At 41.3% G+C, this 18,292-nt stretch overlaps 1 protein-coding gene across 1 annotated transcript in view; it reads right to left on the bottom strand.

Annotated features, from left to right (window-relative positions):
• Positions 1 to 17,770, bottom strand: part of LOC137413882 (very low-density lipoprotein receptor) — a 39,685-nt gene extending 21,915 nt beyond the window's left edge. Inside the window, exons 1-10 of the mRNA XM_068099322.2 lie at positions 17,655 to 17,770; positions 17,417 to 17,536; positions 8,228 to 8,344; positions 5,985 to 6,116; positions 5,408 to 5,788; positions 4,577 to 4,702; positions 4,343 to 4,462; positions 4,021 to 4,140; positions 3,769 to 3,894; positions 1,670 to 1,841 (exon numbers count right to left, since the gene is read on the bottom strand). Coding sequence (XP_067955423.1) covers positions 1,670 to 1,841; positions 3,769 to 3,894; positions 4,021 to 4,140; positions 4,343 to 4,462; positions 4,577 to 4,702; positions 5,408 to 5,788; positions 5,985 to 6,116; positions 8,228 to 8,344; positions 17,417 to 17,536; positions 17,655 to 17,715 — 1,475 coding nt within the window. The 5' untranslated portion in view covers positions 17,716 to 17,770. The remainder of the gene's footprint in view (positions 1 to 1,669; positions 1,842 to 3,768; positions 3,895 to 4,020; positions 4,141 to 4,342; positions 4,463 to 4,576; positions 4,703 to 5,407; positions 5,789 to 5,984; positions 6,117 to 8,227; positions 8,345 to 17,416; positions 17,537 to 17,654) is intronic.
• Positions 17,771 to 18,292: the final 522 nt, after the last annotated feature.

The following is an 18,292-nucleotide window of genomic DNA, read 5'->3' as shown; positions in this document are numbered from 1 at the left end:
GTCCAAATATCAGCTTCCTAACTCAAAAGGTGCCTGAGTTAATAATGGTCAGAAGAGAAATGAAATTTAATTAATTAAATAAGTACTTAATTAAACGCTAATAATTAAATAACTCCTCAATTAATTGATTATTCAAAAAACAAAAAATACCGTATTTGACAAAGGACTTGCTCACTACTGTGCCGAAATTTCAGCTTCCTAGCTCAAAGGATGGCTGAGATATCGTCCGGACAACCAAGAAAACAAACAAGAAACCAGAGTGAAAACTGAGTACTCTCTTTCAGCGTGCGTCACTGCCGAGCCCCCTTCGGTGCCCGGCAATGACGATTTGCAATGCCTGGAGGTGGCATAGGAAAGGAGCGGTGTACAACAAACAAACAAACAACCAGAGTGAAAACTGAGTACTCCCTTTCAGCGTGCGTCATTGCCGAGCCCCCTTCGGTGCCCGGCAATGACGTTATGCAGCGCCTGGAGATGGCATACGAAAGGAGCGGTGTACAATAATTTGGCGTGTGTGTGTGTGTGTGTGTGTGTGTGTGTGTGTGTGTGTGTGTGTGTGTGTGTGTGTGTGTGTGTGTGTTTGGGATGAACACCTCTAAATTAAAGTTGCCATTCCTCGTTGCTCCCATAGGGAGCATGTTTTTTGGTTATGAGCAGGTTGTACTAATGTGCACTCCTGAACCACTGGTCAGAATGAGTCGAATTCTGGTAGTTATACTCTGAGTCTACATGGAAATGTTTAAGGGCTTCAGGTTCAGGCGATAATAAAAGTATCATAGCCCCCGGGTTTAGAGGGGGAAGTGTGAAAAGGGGATATAAATCCTCTGTATAAATGTGTACCATAGAGCACTGAATACCACCACTCCCGGTAGGAGGGGGCTTCCAAATTGTATTAAAATACCCCAATTCTCTGCATAAAAACCATCGATATCATCGAAGTGGGCAATTATCATTCTATTTCTGTTTGTCTTACTTCTATGCACTCCTGAAAAACTGGATAGAATGAATTGAGAAGTGGGGATGATTGTACTCGGGTTGTGCTTGGGTGGGTTTTAGGGGATTTAAAAGAAAAACATCATCCAGGTGGTTCAGTGTCGGGGAAGCACCATAACTCTTACATAAATGAGTATCATATAGCACCACCTAGTGGAAGCCAGTATTACAAGTCATAGTAAAATACACCATTGACATCATAAAAGTGGAGGAATTAACCCATCCATAAGGATGGGTTATTCGCTAGTAACAATAATGATAATTAGAACTACAAGCAGTGCTGTCTGCTTCCAAGCAGCCAGATCTGCAACCCACACGGTGCCCAATTTGTATGTTTTCTGAAAAAGTGGAGTCTAAATACATCATCAGCAGGGAAAATATGTAACGTATGTCTTTTGTGGCCCTTTTAGCATCAGCAGGCCAACTAATATATATATATCTATATCTAATATATATATATCTATATATACGTATATATAGCAAGTTTCCAGAATTTTTAGAGCAGAAGCTTCCAACTCATACCTCAATGCTGTACAGGAGTGCTTAAGGTGTCTGACAAATTTCATGGCGATTTGGAAACCTAACAATAATAATTCACTTAAATATATTATTCTAAAACTCAGAAAATGTTAAAATTCACAAATGCTCAGTTCACAGGCTTATCAAAGCAAAGCACCTATAAATCTTCCGGTGCCCCAAGTCCGCCCAGTAGATGTGACCGCTGTTCACTTCAACTGCCACGGCTACGGTGTTGCGGGTTTGCGGCACAATCCGCAGATACTCTCCTGAATGCAGGTCCACACGTCGGACGTCCATACGGTTGGCAAATATCAGGAAGGGAGGCTGACCTGCAAGGGAAGAGGGAGTAAGAGGAATTCAAAAAGTTAAGCTCGAGATACTAAACAGTGCAGGACACATCAATATTTTGATTTGAAAAAAAAAAAAAGCGCTTCTTTTTTTATTTTTAATACAAGATTAGCTCGTGTAAGAGCTAACATTAATGACCAAAAAAAAAAACGGACACATAAGACAAAATAAAGGGAGCGGGAGACAAGATGGGGAGAGAGGGGCGAAGGTTTGTAATGCAATTGCTCCGTTTATGAGAGTACAATACAGATTTTCACAATGTCTCGGTTACTTCAGTTAGTTCCTCCCCATCAATGAACGGGCAGCTGCACAGCTGGCCAATGCCAAAGCAAGTGAATATCACTGGTAATCACTGGGGAGGTGACTATGGGAAATTCCAGGCTGTATTGGGGCTAAACCTGCAGCTTAAACCAGTCACAAATAGCTGCCTGGGAAAGATATCTCTTGTATACAGTCATGAAGGAGTAGTACACCTTTGGTTGACCTTCCTCGGCATTTGTTATTGATAAACTGCCACCATCATTCCATGAAGCTGATATAATATCCCCTTGTAATTCTATCTTTGTCAATCATCGGGATTCCCTTGGCATCACAGAAAAACAAAGGCCGTGATATTTTGGGCCGAGGACTGAATGCAAAATTTATTGGGTGCCATTTTCATTGCATGCGTAGTAGTCAACTTGACATTCATGGGAATTATCTTTCACAGTTTTACTTTTAGACCATTTTTGCAGGAATTATAATTCGTGGAAAATGTAAATTAAGACGGCGCCACAGTCGACACCACACCGCCATGGCCGTTGTTGACGGTAATCCGCTAAGATAAAAACACACGTGCTTCATTCATAATGGCGACATCAAAATCTGAGTAAATGAGGGTCAGCTATAAAAAGTGTAGAGGTGTTTAGACAAGTATCATTCTCATCAAAACGTCAAATCAATAGTCAACATAAAATTATGTCAACAGCAATGTACATATCTAATGAACCGTGGCCTAACGATATGTAGTTGTGGAAGTGGATAAAATCTACAAATCCCCTAAAAACTGTCCTGCCGAACCCTCAGCACTGTGAGATGCAAGAAATAGCCGAAACCATACAGGCCGCCAACGATTCTATCAATACGTTCATGGTCTCTTCACACACTTACACCAGACAAGGCCACCATGAATTTGTGGATTTCTTTAGAGCTGCAACTTGTTTGGTTAAAATCTGATGGCAATGTGATGCTCAATTTTTCTAATCTTGCTATAATTCACCAAATGTCCGTCCGTCTGTCCGTTCCCAGGTACCGCAAAAACAGCTGAACCGATCGCAACGAAATTTTGGGTGGCTAATCCTGGGACCCCTGGGAGTAAAATAGGCTATATTGTTTTTCCAATTTTCCAAACACGATGGAATAATATTTACCGATATGAACAGTGATGTGGCTTTTGTTGAAATTCTACAAATACTGTTTAGATTTTGATGATTTGCGTGTGATATGATTTAACGGATGTTTATATAAATCGTTTAAAATAAAATAAAAGCCTTCAATTTCTGATATTTTGCCTTTTCATTTGGGCCTCCCAATTGAAGCCCTGCCCGTAGGGTGGGTACCGTTGCTAGTTTGGATAATTGTACAATGCAGCACACCTCTGGATTGCCCTCTGAAAGAGCAAACAACGTTAGATTAATTAAACCAATATGATGTACCAAGCATACACATCAATTTGTCATGAACAAGGAAATCTTGACTCGAAGGTGTGAACAAACATGCCGTTCCTGGAACATTCGGAACGTTCCTTGTATCATGACGCTCAAAGTGGAAACATTTGATAGGGAGTGGTGCATTCAGTATCAATATGGACCAATATATATAATTTGTGCAGAGTACAAATAAGGCTTAAGAACATAAATTAAAACTCACCTTTTGCCTTGCATGACTTGGTGTAGGGATCCATGGAATAACCTGCATAGCAGTGGCACTTGAAACCACCTTTAAAGTTCGTGCATAGCTGGCTGCAGGTACCAGGCAACTTGCATTCATCCACATCTAAAAATGGACAGGGTATCCAAACGACGAAACAAAGAATGGCAAATTATCCAACTATGTTTGCACCGGTGCTTTGTTCTTTCAGGTGAACCCTGTAAAAAACGCTCATCTTATACCTTTACCTACCATCACATGTACGCGTGTCCTCAAGTGCAAATCCAGCTGGGCAATCACATTCATAGCCAAACTTCAGGTCTCGGCAGATGTGAGAGCAACCTCCATTGTTGTCCAAACACTCATCCTTATCTGCAGCACAGACACATTTGCACCTGCGGTCAATACCTTATCCAATTTTCGAGATTAATGGAACGTTTCCCCTTTTGCATCCATGCAACTAAATAATTGGCCATGGATCAATGGGTAACTTATTTTTTAACATAGTAAATGATCAGCAAAAGTAGCAAGGTACAATGTAGGGAAGGGAAGCTTAATGCAGCTCATGACTTACGGCAATCCCTGAGCGGCTCATCAGACCAGTCACGGCAGTCTTTTCTACCATCGCACACCTGCGACTTCAAAATGCATTGCCCAGTTCCGCAGCGGAACTCCTCGTGGTTGCAGCTAGTTGCTGCAGTTGGAGGTGCATTCGAAGAAGAGCACGAATAAATAAAGATATTGTGATGTTGTCAGTAACACATCCTTTACAAAGTGAGATTTAGTCAATGTAAAAAGCAGCACTCACTGTAGTTGCTGCAGCCAATCTCATCTGACCCATCAGCGCAGTGCCTGTGACCGTCACACTGTGCTACGCCTGGTATGCAGTTCCCATCGTCACATTGCAGCTCATCCGGCTCACATTTTTTTGGTACTGAGGGGACAAGTGAAGGAAGTAAAGTTAAAACACAAGTCCACTACGAATAAAGAAAAACCTGCCATTTGTGCCCAAGTATTTATACATTACTAGCAGAAGTACCCAGCATTGTCGGGCGGGCGGGGGGGGGGGGCGATGGGGGGAGAGGGAGGAAGGGGGGAAGGGGAGTGGAGGGGGGAAAGGGAGGGGGGAAGGGGAGGGGAGGGGGGAGGCAGTAGAGGAAGGGGGTTCATATCTATATGCTGTTGGGTGAATATGGCGTTCATCACGTTTCTGAGTTGAGTGTGATGCCGATCAGGAAGAAGAAGAAGAAGAAGTCGTACTACCAACTTCGTACACTTCTGGAATTGTTTGATTTATTTGTGTTTAAATGTGTGGTGATTGTTTTGTATATATTTATGCGAATGTGTACTTGTATATAACTGTCATTCATTTTAAAAAGCTTAGGCACTATGGAGCGATTTTTTTTTTAACTCCAAAAAAACGATCTTTTTTTTTTTTTTCAAATTTTTAAAATCTTTTTTGGCATAAAACACTCCCAGGCATTCACTGATGAACCTCTGAAAGTTTGACGAAGATCCGTTCAGCCATCTCTGAGAAAAATGGCGACACACAGACAGACAGATACACACACAGACAGACATCTCTCTTATACAGTAAGATAGTTGCCTTTTACAGTAAAACAAAAATACATTTACTTACAACAGCCATCTTCATCCGAAGCATCTTTGCAGTCTGGGTCTCCATCACAATGCCAGAGTGCGTGCACACACTCTCCTGATCCGCAGAGAAACTCGCTCCCTCCACACGATGTGGTCATAATGTTAGTCCTGCTCCGATTTCCACATCGGCTCGTACTCTCATCCTCGCCATTAGTGCAATCAGGACGGCCGTCGCACACCGCGTTGGCGGGAATGCACCTGCCGTCACATGCGAGTTCGGTCGCCCCACATTCGAGAGGTCGACAACCGTGCTCATCGGAGGCATCAGGGCAGTCATCGTCTCCGTCGCACATAAAAGCACGATCCACACACTTCGCAGCACCGGTGCAAGCAAACTCATGCGAGTGGCAAGTTGTAGGTGCTGTGGGATTTGACAATCGATTGGATGTTCAAAACAAGCTTCAAACTCTTTCGAAAAAATAAAAAAAACGTTCTTTAAATCGGTGTTATTGAGAGCGCTTCAGGACAACATACATACTAGTTGTGTCCAAAATACAAATGGGGATTATAAGAGTTGAGGGATTGGAGGAACGTGAAATTGTTGTGTGGAATCTTACGGCAGTCATCCTCATCAGCACCATCTTCACAGTCAAGTTCTCCATCACAGACCCAGATGTGGGTTATGCAATGGCGCTCTGTACCATTCCCAGCTTTGCAGTCAAACTCGTCCACAGAGCACGTCGGCACAACTGCAGATGAACAAATACACAAGTACAGTATTACAATGAACCAATGGCATTGAAATTAAACGGGTCATTCCTTGTTATTGAGGTTTGGTTTCACTTTGTGTTGTATTTCATTAACTTTTTACAAGATTCACTTAATCAGTAAGTGAAGGGAACATGACATTTCTTCTAAGGTTTTTGAGTGGAATTTTTTTTTAAACCATTGAAGTAAGTTCGTAAATAAATAAATAAAAATAAGAGGAAGTAAATATATATATATATTGTTACGGTTTTGGAATAAAGGTTAATTTCCTCTCTTAGTTACACCACAACATGTAGCCTCGCTTAAGTTCAGTTATTTCTTAGTAAATGAAAGCGTAGTCCTTTCCTGTGTTAGTTTTGCGTTGAGTAGGCCAGTGAAAATTAGGTGTCCTTATGGCGCTTTGGTTTGGTATTGGCGCTGAAATACCACGCGGCAGGACTGAACAAGTCGACCGAGGCCGAAGGAAGGCGGGGCAGGAGGAGGAGGAGCCATCGGTAAGCACGAGTCGCCAATCAGGGCTCGAGGGGAGTGACTTACCACTGCGGCAAGAGGTGGGGTTTGGAACATTCGAGTCGGGCTGGGGCGGGGCCATATAACCCTGCTTCGAGCCTCCCGCCTCAGTTGAGTTGAGTCTGATTTCAAGTTTGAGATGAGTTCTGAGTTCAAGTTCTGAGTTCAAGTTCGAGATGAGACGAGACGAGTTGAGAACGCGCGTCAGTATTGCCTCATATTGAGTCGCATCGCATACGTATTGAATTGCCTCATTGTACATGAACTTTGCCCTTCTCCCCGTGCTCTGCGCAGTATTAATCGTGCGCTGTAAAGAACGACCCGTGCCGGGCCACAGACGCACGATTTCCTCCTACCTGCCTTTGCCTGCATACGTGCCGTGAGGATTTCCCTTCTGCCTGCCTTCGCCGGGATACGTGCCATGACCGCCAGAGGGCCATGCCGGGTGAGCTGTTCCAGGAGCGACCGAAGCAGGCGCGTTTGGCACGCGAACATCCTTCCTCCATCTCCCCGTGTATGTGAGTGGGCCCATTGTCTGGGAATTTAGTATAAGACTGACTAAGTTCTGCCCTGTGTCCCTTTCCTTCTACCAACACCTATACATAGTGTAAATAAATCTTGATCTTCCTTCTGATATGACCGTCTTGTCTTTTCCATCATTGGCTTCCCATGGTACGAAAAAGATCGCTCTAATCGGGTTCTAATAGAGAGGTAACAGCACGAGTCCCATGATACGCATTCCGCTCGGGCGTACTCAATTAAGCGTGGCTCGTGCGAGGCTCGATCCCCGCTTCCGTTGGGGCGTGGGTACCAAAGGTACGTGTGAATTTGTCCTGAAACCCTTTTCCACGTTTGCCCGGAAGTGGCGACTCGGTCTCGCGGTTTCGAAGACCCAGGGGGAAAAAGGGGTTTAATCTCGCCTTTGTAATGGGGACGGGCTTCGAAGATCCGCAACAATATATATATATATATACAGTATATACAGTATATACAGTATATACAGTATATATATATATATATATATATATATATATATATCGTAGGCCAAAATATTGGCGTCTTTCCTTCAGTTTGATTTAAAAGGTGCACTTCTGCGCGACACCTCATTGGCTGGTATTCATCTCATCACATACCTTGTCAAAAGGCGAAGATAAAGTTTGAGGAGAATCTGTCGCTACAGCTTAGTTGGCGCTCAGTTTAACGGGCCAAACCTTAATGGCTAAATTACATGGAAATGTAATATCAGGGGCAGCACTGTTTTCAACCTGGGTTGAGCGGTGCATGGAAACATTCCTTTTAATAAAGTGCATATCAGTTTGGGACCTCTCTATCCCAGCATAGTTTTGCTCCATATTATTTTCAGATTCTTAATGACACTGAGCTTGAAGTTGGTAGTTGCTTATTGCATTTTAATCGAGGGATGCATTGCACATATTTCAAAATCAGCAAATCTAACATCGACAGGTTTAGGCCATAATTGTAGTAGTACTGAAGTCAGTTTAAGTTGTATATGGAAATATTTCAAGGAGGGAAGGGGAGAATAGAGAAGGTGAGTTTGATGAATAAATGACTCCAAACTTACCACAAAAAGTGGGGTCTTCATCAGTGTGGTCACGACAGTCATGACGGCCATCACAGCGCCAGCTCTCCCTTACACACTGCCCATTGCCGCAGGTGAAGTGTCCATCAGGACAGCCCTCTACACACATACACAGAAAGACACTCACTACAGCTGCTGGTACTTTAGCACTTTGGAACTATTACTTTTACACAATATTTAAGACATCAATGTTATTTTCTGAAAGATTGCTTTTGTTACCTTTGCACCGAAGGTGGATGGAGGGTATGTTTTCACTGCCAGTTTGGCGGTGAGCAAGATATCTCACAACGTTATAGACGGATTCCGACGATACTTGGTGGACAGATTGGGTGTGTGATGAGGACCAATTGCCGACGATACTTGGTGGACAGATTGGGTGTGTGATGAGGACCAATTGCCGACGATACTTGGTGGACAGATTGGGTGTGTGATGAGGACCAATTGCCGACGATACTTGGTGGACAGATTGGGTGTGTGATGAGGACCAATTGGCTGGATTTTGGTTGAAGATCTGGATACGAGCATTTAAAAAATTTTTAAGTGAAGATATTTTTGGTGAAGATCTTCACCATTGAGTGTTAGGGCCAAAACCGACACATAGCACGATATCTCAAAAAGTTGTGGATGGATTTGGCCGAAACTTGGTGGAGAGGTTGAGTGTGTGACAAGGAAGAATTGATTCAATTTCGGTGAAGATTCAAATCCGGATCCGGATCAGATACATTTTTTCAAGTGATTTCTCACCATTAAGTGATAGGGCTAAACCCGATATATAGCATAATATCTCAAAAAAGTTATGGCCAGATTTGGATGAAACTTGACGAATGAGTAGGTCAGGCAACAAGACCTAGCGATTAGATTTTGGTTCAGGTCCGAATCCACATCCGGCCTATCAATGGGATACAAAACGTAAACTTTTGAGCTTAGCGGATGTATGGACTCCACCGAGTACCGTTCGAGTTACCTCCACCATCGAAGGTGGATGGAGATTATGTTTTCACCCCTGTCTGTCTGTGAACATGATATCTCAAAATGTTGTGGCCTGATTCGGCCGAAACTTCGTGGAGAGGTTGCGTATGTGACAAGGAAGAATCCATTCAATTTTGGTGAAGATCTGAAGGATCAGAATTTTTTAAAAGTGATTCCTCACCATTGAGTGATCGGGCTAGAACAGATACATAGCACGATATCTCAAAAGGTTATGGACGGATTTAGATGAAACTTGGTGGACAGGTTAGGTGTGTGACAAGACCGAATCAATTACATTTTGGTGAAGATCTGAATATGGATTCGGATATGAGAATTATTTAATTTTTTGAAGTGATTCTTCACCATTGAGAGATCAGACGAAAAACGATAAATAACATGATATTTTAAAAAGTTCTGGACGAGTTATGACTAAAGTTGGTGGACGAGTTGGTTAGGTGACAAGAACAAGCCGATTAGATTTTGGTTCAGGTCTGAATCCAGATCCGGCCTACAAGTGGGATACGAAACATAAACTGTTCATCCTGGTGGAGTTATGCACTCCACCGAGTGCCGTTCTAGTTTCATTTCAGATTACTCCACCCATACATAAACCTGACCACACCCAATATGAAAAGTAAGGTAATGAACGATGTTAGCATATCAGCAACTGCACATTTTGATATTCGATAGTTAAGACCAGGCACTCGATGACACGGCACACAGTCCAGGATAAAGACCATTCGGTGGTCGAAACAACAGACCTGACCCTTGCCTACTGAGAAGCAACGCAAGTTGTTGGTGCCTTCAGTTTTGAATAAGTGAATGATATTTTATTAATAAGTTTCTTGTACTTACTGTCTACACAAGAAGCATCAAGATGTATCAGTAATGTATACATTTAATGTAGAGGGTGTGGGGGGTGGGGGGGGGGGGGGAGAGGGAGGACACCTGTTCTCTTTCCTCTAGAAATGTCTCTAGCAAATTGACAGCCAGTAAGTGCATTTATGGAAAAGGAACTAGAGACTTCATAGAACATGATACTCCACACAGTGTTCAAGTAAAAGTAAATACAGTACTATCCTAAAATTGTAATAAAGTAATGAATTTAATAATCGTTTAAAAAAACCCTAAAAGTTTAGTGTTATTGAAGTAGCGCAGAACTAGTCCCGAATACCACCCCTATACTCCATCCCATTGAACCTTTATGAAATTGAAATACTGTATGACAAAACTGGGGTTTTTTGGATGTATTATGATTTATGACAGACGATTTGTGCTCTACAGTGTTCAAGTATATAATTAAATTTAAATAAAAGAAAGATTGTAAAAGTCGTATAAATAAATTAATTTGGGGTTTTACCGACATGTTGCCCAGTGTCTATTACATTACCCAACTGTATCTAACACCTTACATTAGTTATTCATGCCTGTTGTGTTTGTGTCCTTTTAGAGGGGTCAATATATGGTTGAACCCCAAAAAATTTGATACAAAAGGTTTTTCAATGGATTCTGGTACCATTGGGCATGCTAAATAACATACTAAAAGTCTAGTAACATCTGACTTCCGGAAAGGGGTCATTTTCAAGATGGCGTCCAAGATGGCCGCCGGGAGCTTAAAATGGCCATATCTCAATTATTATTCAACCTAGAAAGGTGGGTTTGGTGTCTAACCCTAGGTTTTAGGGCCCAAGGAATCCAATTGAATCAATAAAATTACCATCAGTTAATTATTTATTGACAAGTCCAAGATGGCATCCCAAGGTGACATCCTGATCCACTAAAATGGCTCTGTCGAATAGTAGTCAACCTAGAGAGATTTTTTTCAGTGTGTATACCTAGGTTTAAGGCACCCAGGAAATCATCAAAATTACTTAAATAAGCACAAAGTAATCAGGTAATCCAGTAAGCCAGGTTTACCAGCCCATTAGGCATTTGTCGTCTTATACAGTTAGTCGCTATTCATCGTCATCCTCCGACTCACCAGCTAATGAACCAAGTGTGTGTTTCAGATTGGAGATAAGAGTGTAATGTGTCTACACCACTGCCACCTGTGACTCCAGTCCACAGTATTCAGTGATCATTACAGACAAAGGTTTGTACAAAGCTTGAGAGGTTATGGCAAGGGACAGACTATTTTATATTGGGGAGGGGGGGGGGGGGGGGGGGGGACTGAAAAATGTGACAATTTATTTTCATCTCAAAAGGAATAAGTATATTATTTGGTACATGTATACATAAACAAAATCCATATTTTTTAGACATTTCCAAAAGAAATGTAAAAGGAGACCGTCCTTCGGTCTTGTGCCAACACATTCACCATCCCAAACCAGACCACAGAGGTGATCGATGACCTTGGATGCCGAGTAATGGCTATCCTCTTTGGTGGCAAGTGCAAAGATTCCCTTGCAACAATGCGATATAACACCTTCAGCAAGAAGGTTGTCTCTGCTTCGTCTTTTGTAACACCCGAACGTCTGCCCCCAACTGAATCTGCTACCAAACTTCACTGTCGTAGAGCGTACTACCAGATCATGGTGTGGATGGGAAAAGAAGAGGGTATGGATGCCATGAAATGGGGGTGGAGCCTGCAGGATAATCAGTTTGTCCCACTTATGTCAAGAATGAACGCTGCTCCAGACAGTCTCTTGAAGGTCATTCATTGTAACTGCTCCACTGCCTGCAAGACACTCCGCTGCTCTTGTAGACGATATGGACTACCATGTACTACTGCCTGTGGACCGTGCCAACTTGAAGAATGTGACAATCCACATAACAAGTTTCTTCCAGAGGAGTCGGAGGATGACGATGAATAGCGACTAACTGTGTAAGACAACAAATGCCTAATGGGCTGGTAAACCTGGCTTACTGGATTACCTGATTACTTTGTGCTTATTTAAGTAATTTTGATGATTTCCTGGGTGCCTTAAACCTAGGTATACACACTGAAAAAATCTCTCTAGGTTGACTACTATTCGACAGAGCCATTTTAGTGGATCAGGATGTCACCTTGGGATGCCATCTTGGACTTGTCAATAAATAATTAACTGATGGTAATTTTATTGATTCAATTGGATTCCTTGGGCCCTAAAACCTAGGGTTAGACACCAAAACCACCTTTCTAGGTTGAATAATAATTGAGATATGGCCATTTTAAGCTCCCGGCGGCCATCTTGGACGCCATCTTGAAAATGACCCCTTTCCGGAAGTCAGATGTTACTAGATTTTTAGTATGTTATTTAGCATGCCCAATGGTACCAGAATCCATTGAAAAACTTTTTGTATCAATTTTTTGGGGGTTAGGTGAGTTTTCTTCGTATATTGACCCTACTATTTATAATATCCTTAAAACAGAAGGTTTCTTGTTTGGAATGATTTTCATTTTTTTTTGGCTGCCAGGTGGGCAGAGAGTAAAAAACCGATGTCACTCCTCTCTCCGCACGCACGATCGGGACGAATTAAAGGCCAAAGTATGGTAAAATGGCAAACATGTTTACCTTCTCACATTCCGATTGGTGTTCAAAATATAACATTCATTTGAAAGAAGTTGTTCCTCGAACATAAACTGACAAATGGACGGACGGACGGACATAAACCAATTGCTTAACCCCACTTTTTGCGACTTGAGCTTCCATCCATCTTATTTCTTGCTCTGCATTGTTACATCTTCCACGCATTCACAATTTTCCTGACCTAATTTAATGAAGGATAAGTTAAAAGGCAAATTCAACCGTCATAATTGTTAGAAGTCAGACTTGGGCACCTGTTACGGATTCGTCACTTCCGTTGTTGTGGTTTTCATCCACTGTAAACATTTTTGGTTCCATGTACTATTATTGTTGTCGTTTAAGGGAAATAGAGATTACTATTTTCAAAAGGTAAAAAAGTTAATGTTTTAAATGAAACCGGAACCGGACGACGACGAAGAGGAAAAAAAAAAGAAGGCGGAGTGAGTGAGTTCGACAAGAAAACCGAGCTGCTTTGAGGTCTTGAGCGAACGTTTGCGAACGAGGGTCACGAGTGAACTTTGGGTTTCCTGGGAAAGGGATTCCTGCGACAGAGTTGTTATCGCTGTGACCGATAAACCTGCGTGACAGGTTTTTGGCGGTGGATTCCGAGGAGAATCGTTGGAGTGCCATTGCGTCTCGAAAACGGGCCGTTGGCCATTTTGACTCGCGCCCGATTTTCGCATCACTTCAGGTTTTTCACCTCGCTTCAACCATTTTCACCACATCTAGACGTTAACCTGGTGTGTGTGTAACGTGGCTTTTGAGTGGGAAATCTGCGGTTCGCCGATTGGGAGCTGTGGAACGTCCATACCCGAAGGTGTGATTTACCAGTCGCCTGGAGGGCACCTTTACGCATCTTTGGCAGCGGGACTGTGACTGTCACTCAACCGAACGGGATTCTGGTCTCGATTAGACATCGTTCTGACGATCACTGGAGCGGATCGACTTTGGCTTGATGCCGGAATAGAGACATTGGGAATGTTCTTGTTTCACTCACTTGGAGCACAGTGAGTTATATTGTACGAAACTGATGGTACCATCATAGGAAGGATATATTGGTTGTACAATTGATTACTATTGTTTTTTGTACTGTTATTCCTGTGTGATCTTAATGCAATACTTGTTTGTTGGTAACAATTGGTGTGGTTTCACCATTGATCTAAGACATACAGAATAACACATCTTTCTGCCGTGACTTCTCTCGGGGCTCGGAGGTACACCGTGACTGGGGTTTGGGGGAGGAGCACGTAATAAAAATAAGCAAGCAAATATTCATGGAGTAGATTTTATGTTTGGTTGTTAAACTATTGAAGCATCTGCAATCTGAATGAATTTTCACTCCCGGTTTTGGGTCCACAAAACACGGGACAAATCACCCATGATTGGATAGTCATTTTAAACAACACATGTACTCCTCACAGGTACTAGAATATAAACTCTCTGCAAAGGGTATTTTGAATGGACTTGCTGGATGAGCCTAGAGGTGTGTACACTCGCCTCATAGGTGTCTAGCCTGGGTTTGAATCCTGACCCGGCTATAAACTGTCACCCTGGTGTTTCACAACTTCGGCATCGCATCTGCCGACATTAGTCAGCGGATATTAAAGATCTGTAGGTGTCCTTCATGAAGAGTAGGCGAGATAATCGCCGGCACTCTGAACAATTGCCAAATACCTACCCTAACCTACATCGACATTCCTGCCTTAACCTACACCGGCAGCACAGACACGCCCTCAACCAATTATGCTACCACTCAGCAGCCTTGTACTGCATACCAAAGAAGAAGAATCATCATCTATTAACTAATCATATCCTTGTAAAATACAAATACAAATACAAAACATGTCATTAATTGCGGCACAATTTCCAGTCCCACTTTGTTCCTCCCTTTTTTGTCCTAAAAAAATGTAAGAGGAGCCAAACCTTCTCCTTGATCCACTCCGGTCTTAACATCGCAAATATTCTGACTAATCCTCCCCAGGTCACCCAACCTGCCCTTAGTGAGCAAAAGTGGGTTTGAAAGCTCAAAGGAAAGGATGGAGGGAAGTGGGCGGTGTTAATCTTCCGAGATGGAACTGCTTTTTTCCATTGGTCCACCCGAAAGCTCACCACTGCGAACATCGAACCACGATTGGCGGAAACGTCATAATTGTGCCATGCCTTGAACCAAAGTCAAGGTTCTTGCCCAACAATCTGTTTCACACCTGTCGATTCATTGTCGTCTCTGGGCCACAAAACAAACTGACGCTTAAGATAAAGGTTTGGGTGCCAGTTCACCAGTGGGACAAAAATTGTAAACTGGTCAGCCTCAGCCTGGTGGAGGTATACCCTCTACCGAGGCCTTCCTAGTTTACAAGTGTCATAATCAACACTTTCACACTCCCTCTTCGACCTTCGCAAAAAAAACAAAAACGAATGTGCCAATTATACAAGTCCTTCAATGCGAGTGCGCGCGTACACACGCACACACGTACACACACACACACGTACACACACACAGCCCTAACCCACCACATCACAGGTTGTATAAACAAACACATAGTTTGGCCATCATTGCTCAAAATAAACAAAATCAATAAACCAGGTGCTCCAAAGTTCAAATAACCCAAGCGGTACGTAGACAAGGGGGTATCGTAAAACGGGCATCTACTTATTATGTACGTAAATATATGTGCCCGTGTATAATATGTACGGTTTGAAATTAGACCCAGGGAGATGATTGTAGTGGAAGCGGTTTTGGAATGGGATTGTGACATTCACCACCCTCACCACACCCTTCTTCTGACCACTGACGGAAGCTAATGGTAACATTGCATCATCCAGATAAGGGAGTGTGCAATCCTTTGCTTCCTGGATGAGAAATTCAAATAAATATATACTGGATGAGTAATTTCATTACTGGATGAGTAATTCAAATAAATAAATAAATATCTATATCTATATCTATATCTATATATATATATATATATACACATCGAATAATTATATATACATCGTATAATTATTTATAATCGTATAATTATTTATAATCGTATAATTTATAAATCGTATAATTATTTATAATCGTATAATTATTTATAAATCGTATAATTATTTATAAATCGTATAATTACTTATAAATCGTATAATTACTTATAAATCGTATAATTACTTATAAATCGTATAATTATTTATAATCGTATAATTATTTATAATCGTATAATTATTTATAATCGTATAATTATTTATAATCGTATAATTATTTATAATCGTATAATTATTTATAATCGTATAATTATTTATAATCGTATAATTATTTATAATCGTATAATTATTTATAAATCGTATAATTACTTATAAATCGTATAATTACTTATAAATCGTATAATTACTTATAAATCGTATAATTATTTATAATCGTATAATTATTTATAAATCGTATAATTATTTATAAATCGTATAATTACTTATAAATCGTATAATTACTTATAAATCGTATAATTACTTATAAATCGTATAATTATTTATAATCGTATAATTATTTATAATCGTATAATTATTTATAATCGTATAATTATTTATAATCGTATAATTATTTATAATCGTATAATTATTTATAATCGTATAATTATTTATGATCGTATAATTATTTATAATCGTATAATTATTTATAATCGTATAATTATTTATAATCGTATAATTATTTATAAATCGTATAATTATTTATAAATCGTATAATTACTTATAAATCGTATAATTACTTATAAATCGTATAATTACTTATAAATCGTATAATTATTTATAATCGTATAATTATTTATAATCGTATAATTATTTATAATCGTATAATTATTTATAATCGTATAATTATTTATAAATCGTATAATTACTTATAAATCGTATAATTACTTATAAATCGTATAATTATTTATAAATCGTATAATTATTATAAATATATATATATATATATATAACAAGTTTAATTTTTTGGGGGGGTTTGCCGCTCATCTTGATGCAGGTAAGTCATTGATTGTCCGCATTATCTCAAGTTATCATTGTACAGTAGTCATGTGCTCCATTATTTCAAGTCCACACCCTTTGGGGTTTCGAGTTAATAAATATGTCAATTGTTGCAATAAAACCGCAACAATGAGCAACATATAGACCATCAGAAGGACAACCAAATGGAATGCAACAATTGTGCACAGTTGACGTCCATGTTTAATGCAATTCAAGGCCAATTGTAAAATTCCGATTGGGATCCTCAAACTCAAGGCTTTCGCACGTTTTTTTTTGCAAACTCCCAATGACATTATTGATCCGAATTTGAGGCGACGTGAGGATGACGTCCTGCTCATTGGTCAGCACGCCTCGGCTGTTCGCGAGCCGACCAATGGCAGAAGAGAAGATCGCTTTGGGGGGCTGGGCCAATGTACACGTGCGTCACGTTGACAGCTTCGAGTGAGTTTGCGACGTGTTGGGGTTATTAGTTTAACGGATGTTATTATTTACCAAATATTGGGCAATCAACAATGGGAGCTCAGCGTGCGCACAAAACATGCCGAGCAAACCAACGGTATTTATACAATGGAATTTCATGGAAACGTCACATATCCTGCATCAGCATCAAACACGTCTCCATGGACATATCTGCTGGAGAGCAGTTAACCCATCGGCGCCCATCGCGGGGTATCCACACCATCCCATCCTCACTCACCACATCCTTTCTCGTCGCTCCCATCACGACAATCGTCGTATCCATCGCACTGCCATTTCTGAGGTACGCAGCGCTTGTTTTGGCATTGGAACTGGGTGGGATAGCACAGGGTCAGCTCTCCTGCGGGGATGCACAAGTGGTGGACACAGGGTGGGTCAAGGTGAAGCATATGGTCGACTCGAGAAAGCGCGGTGATTAATATATATATATATATATATATACACACATACATCCGTACCGTTGCTTAGAAATAGGCGGGAAGCGAGGAACGAGAGCAGCAAACACACCGAGTGTCCCATGTTGGGCTGTGATGGGAAAGAAGACCAAGAGATGGGGCATACCGTGCTGGGAAGCCCTTGGGTGTATCTCCTCCACGATTCGTCGACTGGATCACCTTTTTTTGAATGGGCGTCTTTGCCACGCCCCAACTCAAGCCACGCCCCCGCGAGGTTTACTTACGCCTCGAACAATTCGATAATACTGTGATTACAAGTGTTCGTCTACCCGCTACCGCACAACTCGACCGATGTGCAAGATCTTCCATTCGAAATAGACTTCCGACGTCAATTAAATTTTTACATATAAATGTATATATATATATATACATATGACGTACAAGTTGCAATGTCGATGAGTTCAACGTTCATAATAAAACCGATTTACTCGAGGCAGGGTCTGTGCTCCAAGTCTAAGTGTCCGGATGTTTGTCTTCGCAGCAGTCAGCCAATACAGCAATTGGTAATTTGATGGGGATGCCGGCGATAACTCGCCGACTCTTCGGGAAACACACCGTGAGATCTTTAACGTTCGCTGGCCAGTGCTAGCAGATGGGACAACGGGCTTAACCTCCAGCCGACGCACTTTATGATGCAATAC

This window comes from Myxine glutinosa, chromosome 1 (assembly GCF_964187855.1).
Source record: "Myxine glutinosa chromosome 1, kmMyxGlut1.1, whole genome shotgun sequence".
Lineage (NCBI taxonomy): Eukaryota > Metazoa > Chordata > Myxini > Myxiniformes > Myxinidae > Myxine > Myxine glutinosa.
The sequence above is the reverse complement of the archived record's forward strand: the minus strand, read 5'-3'. Positions and strand labels throughout refer to the sequence as shown.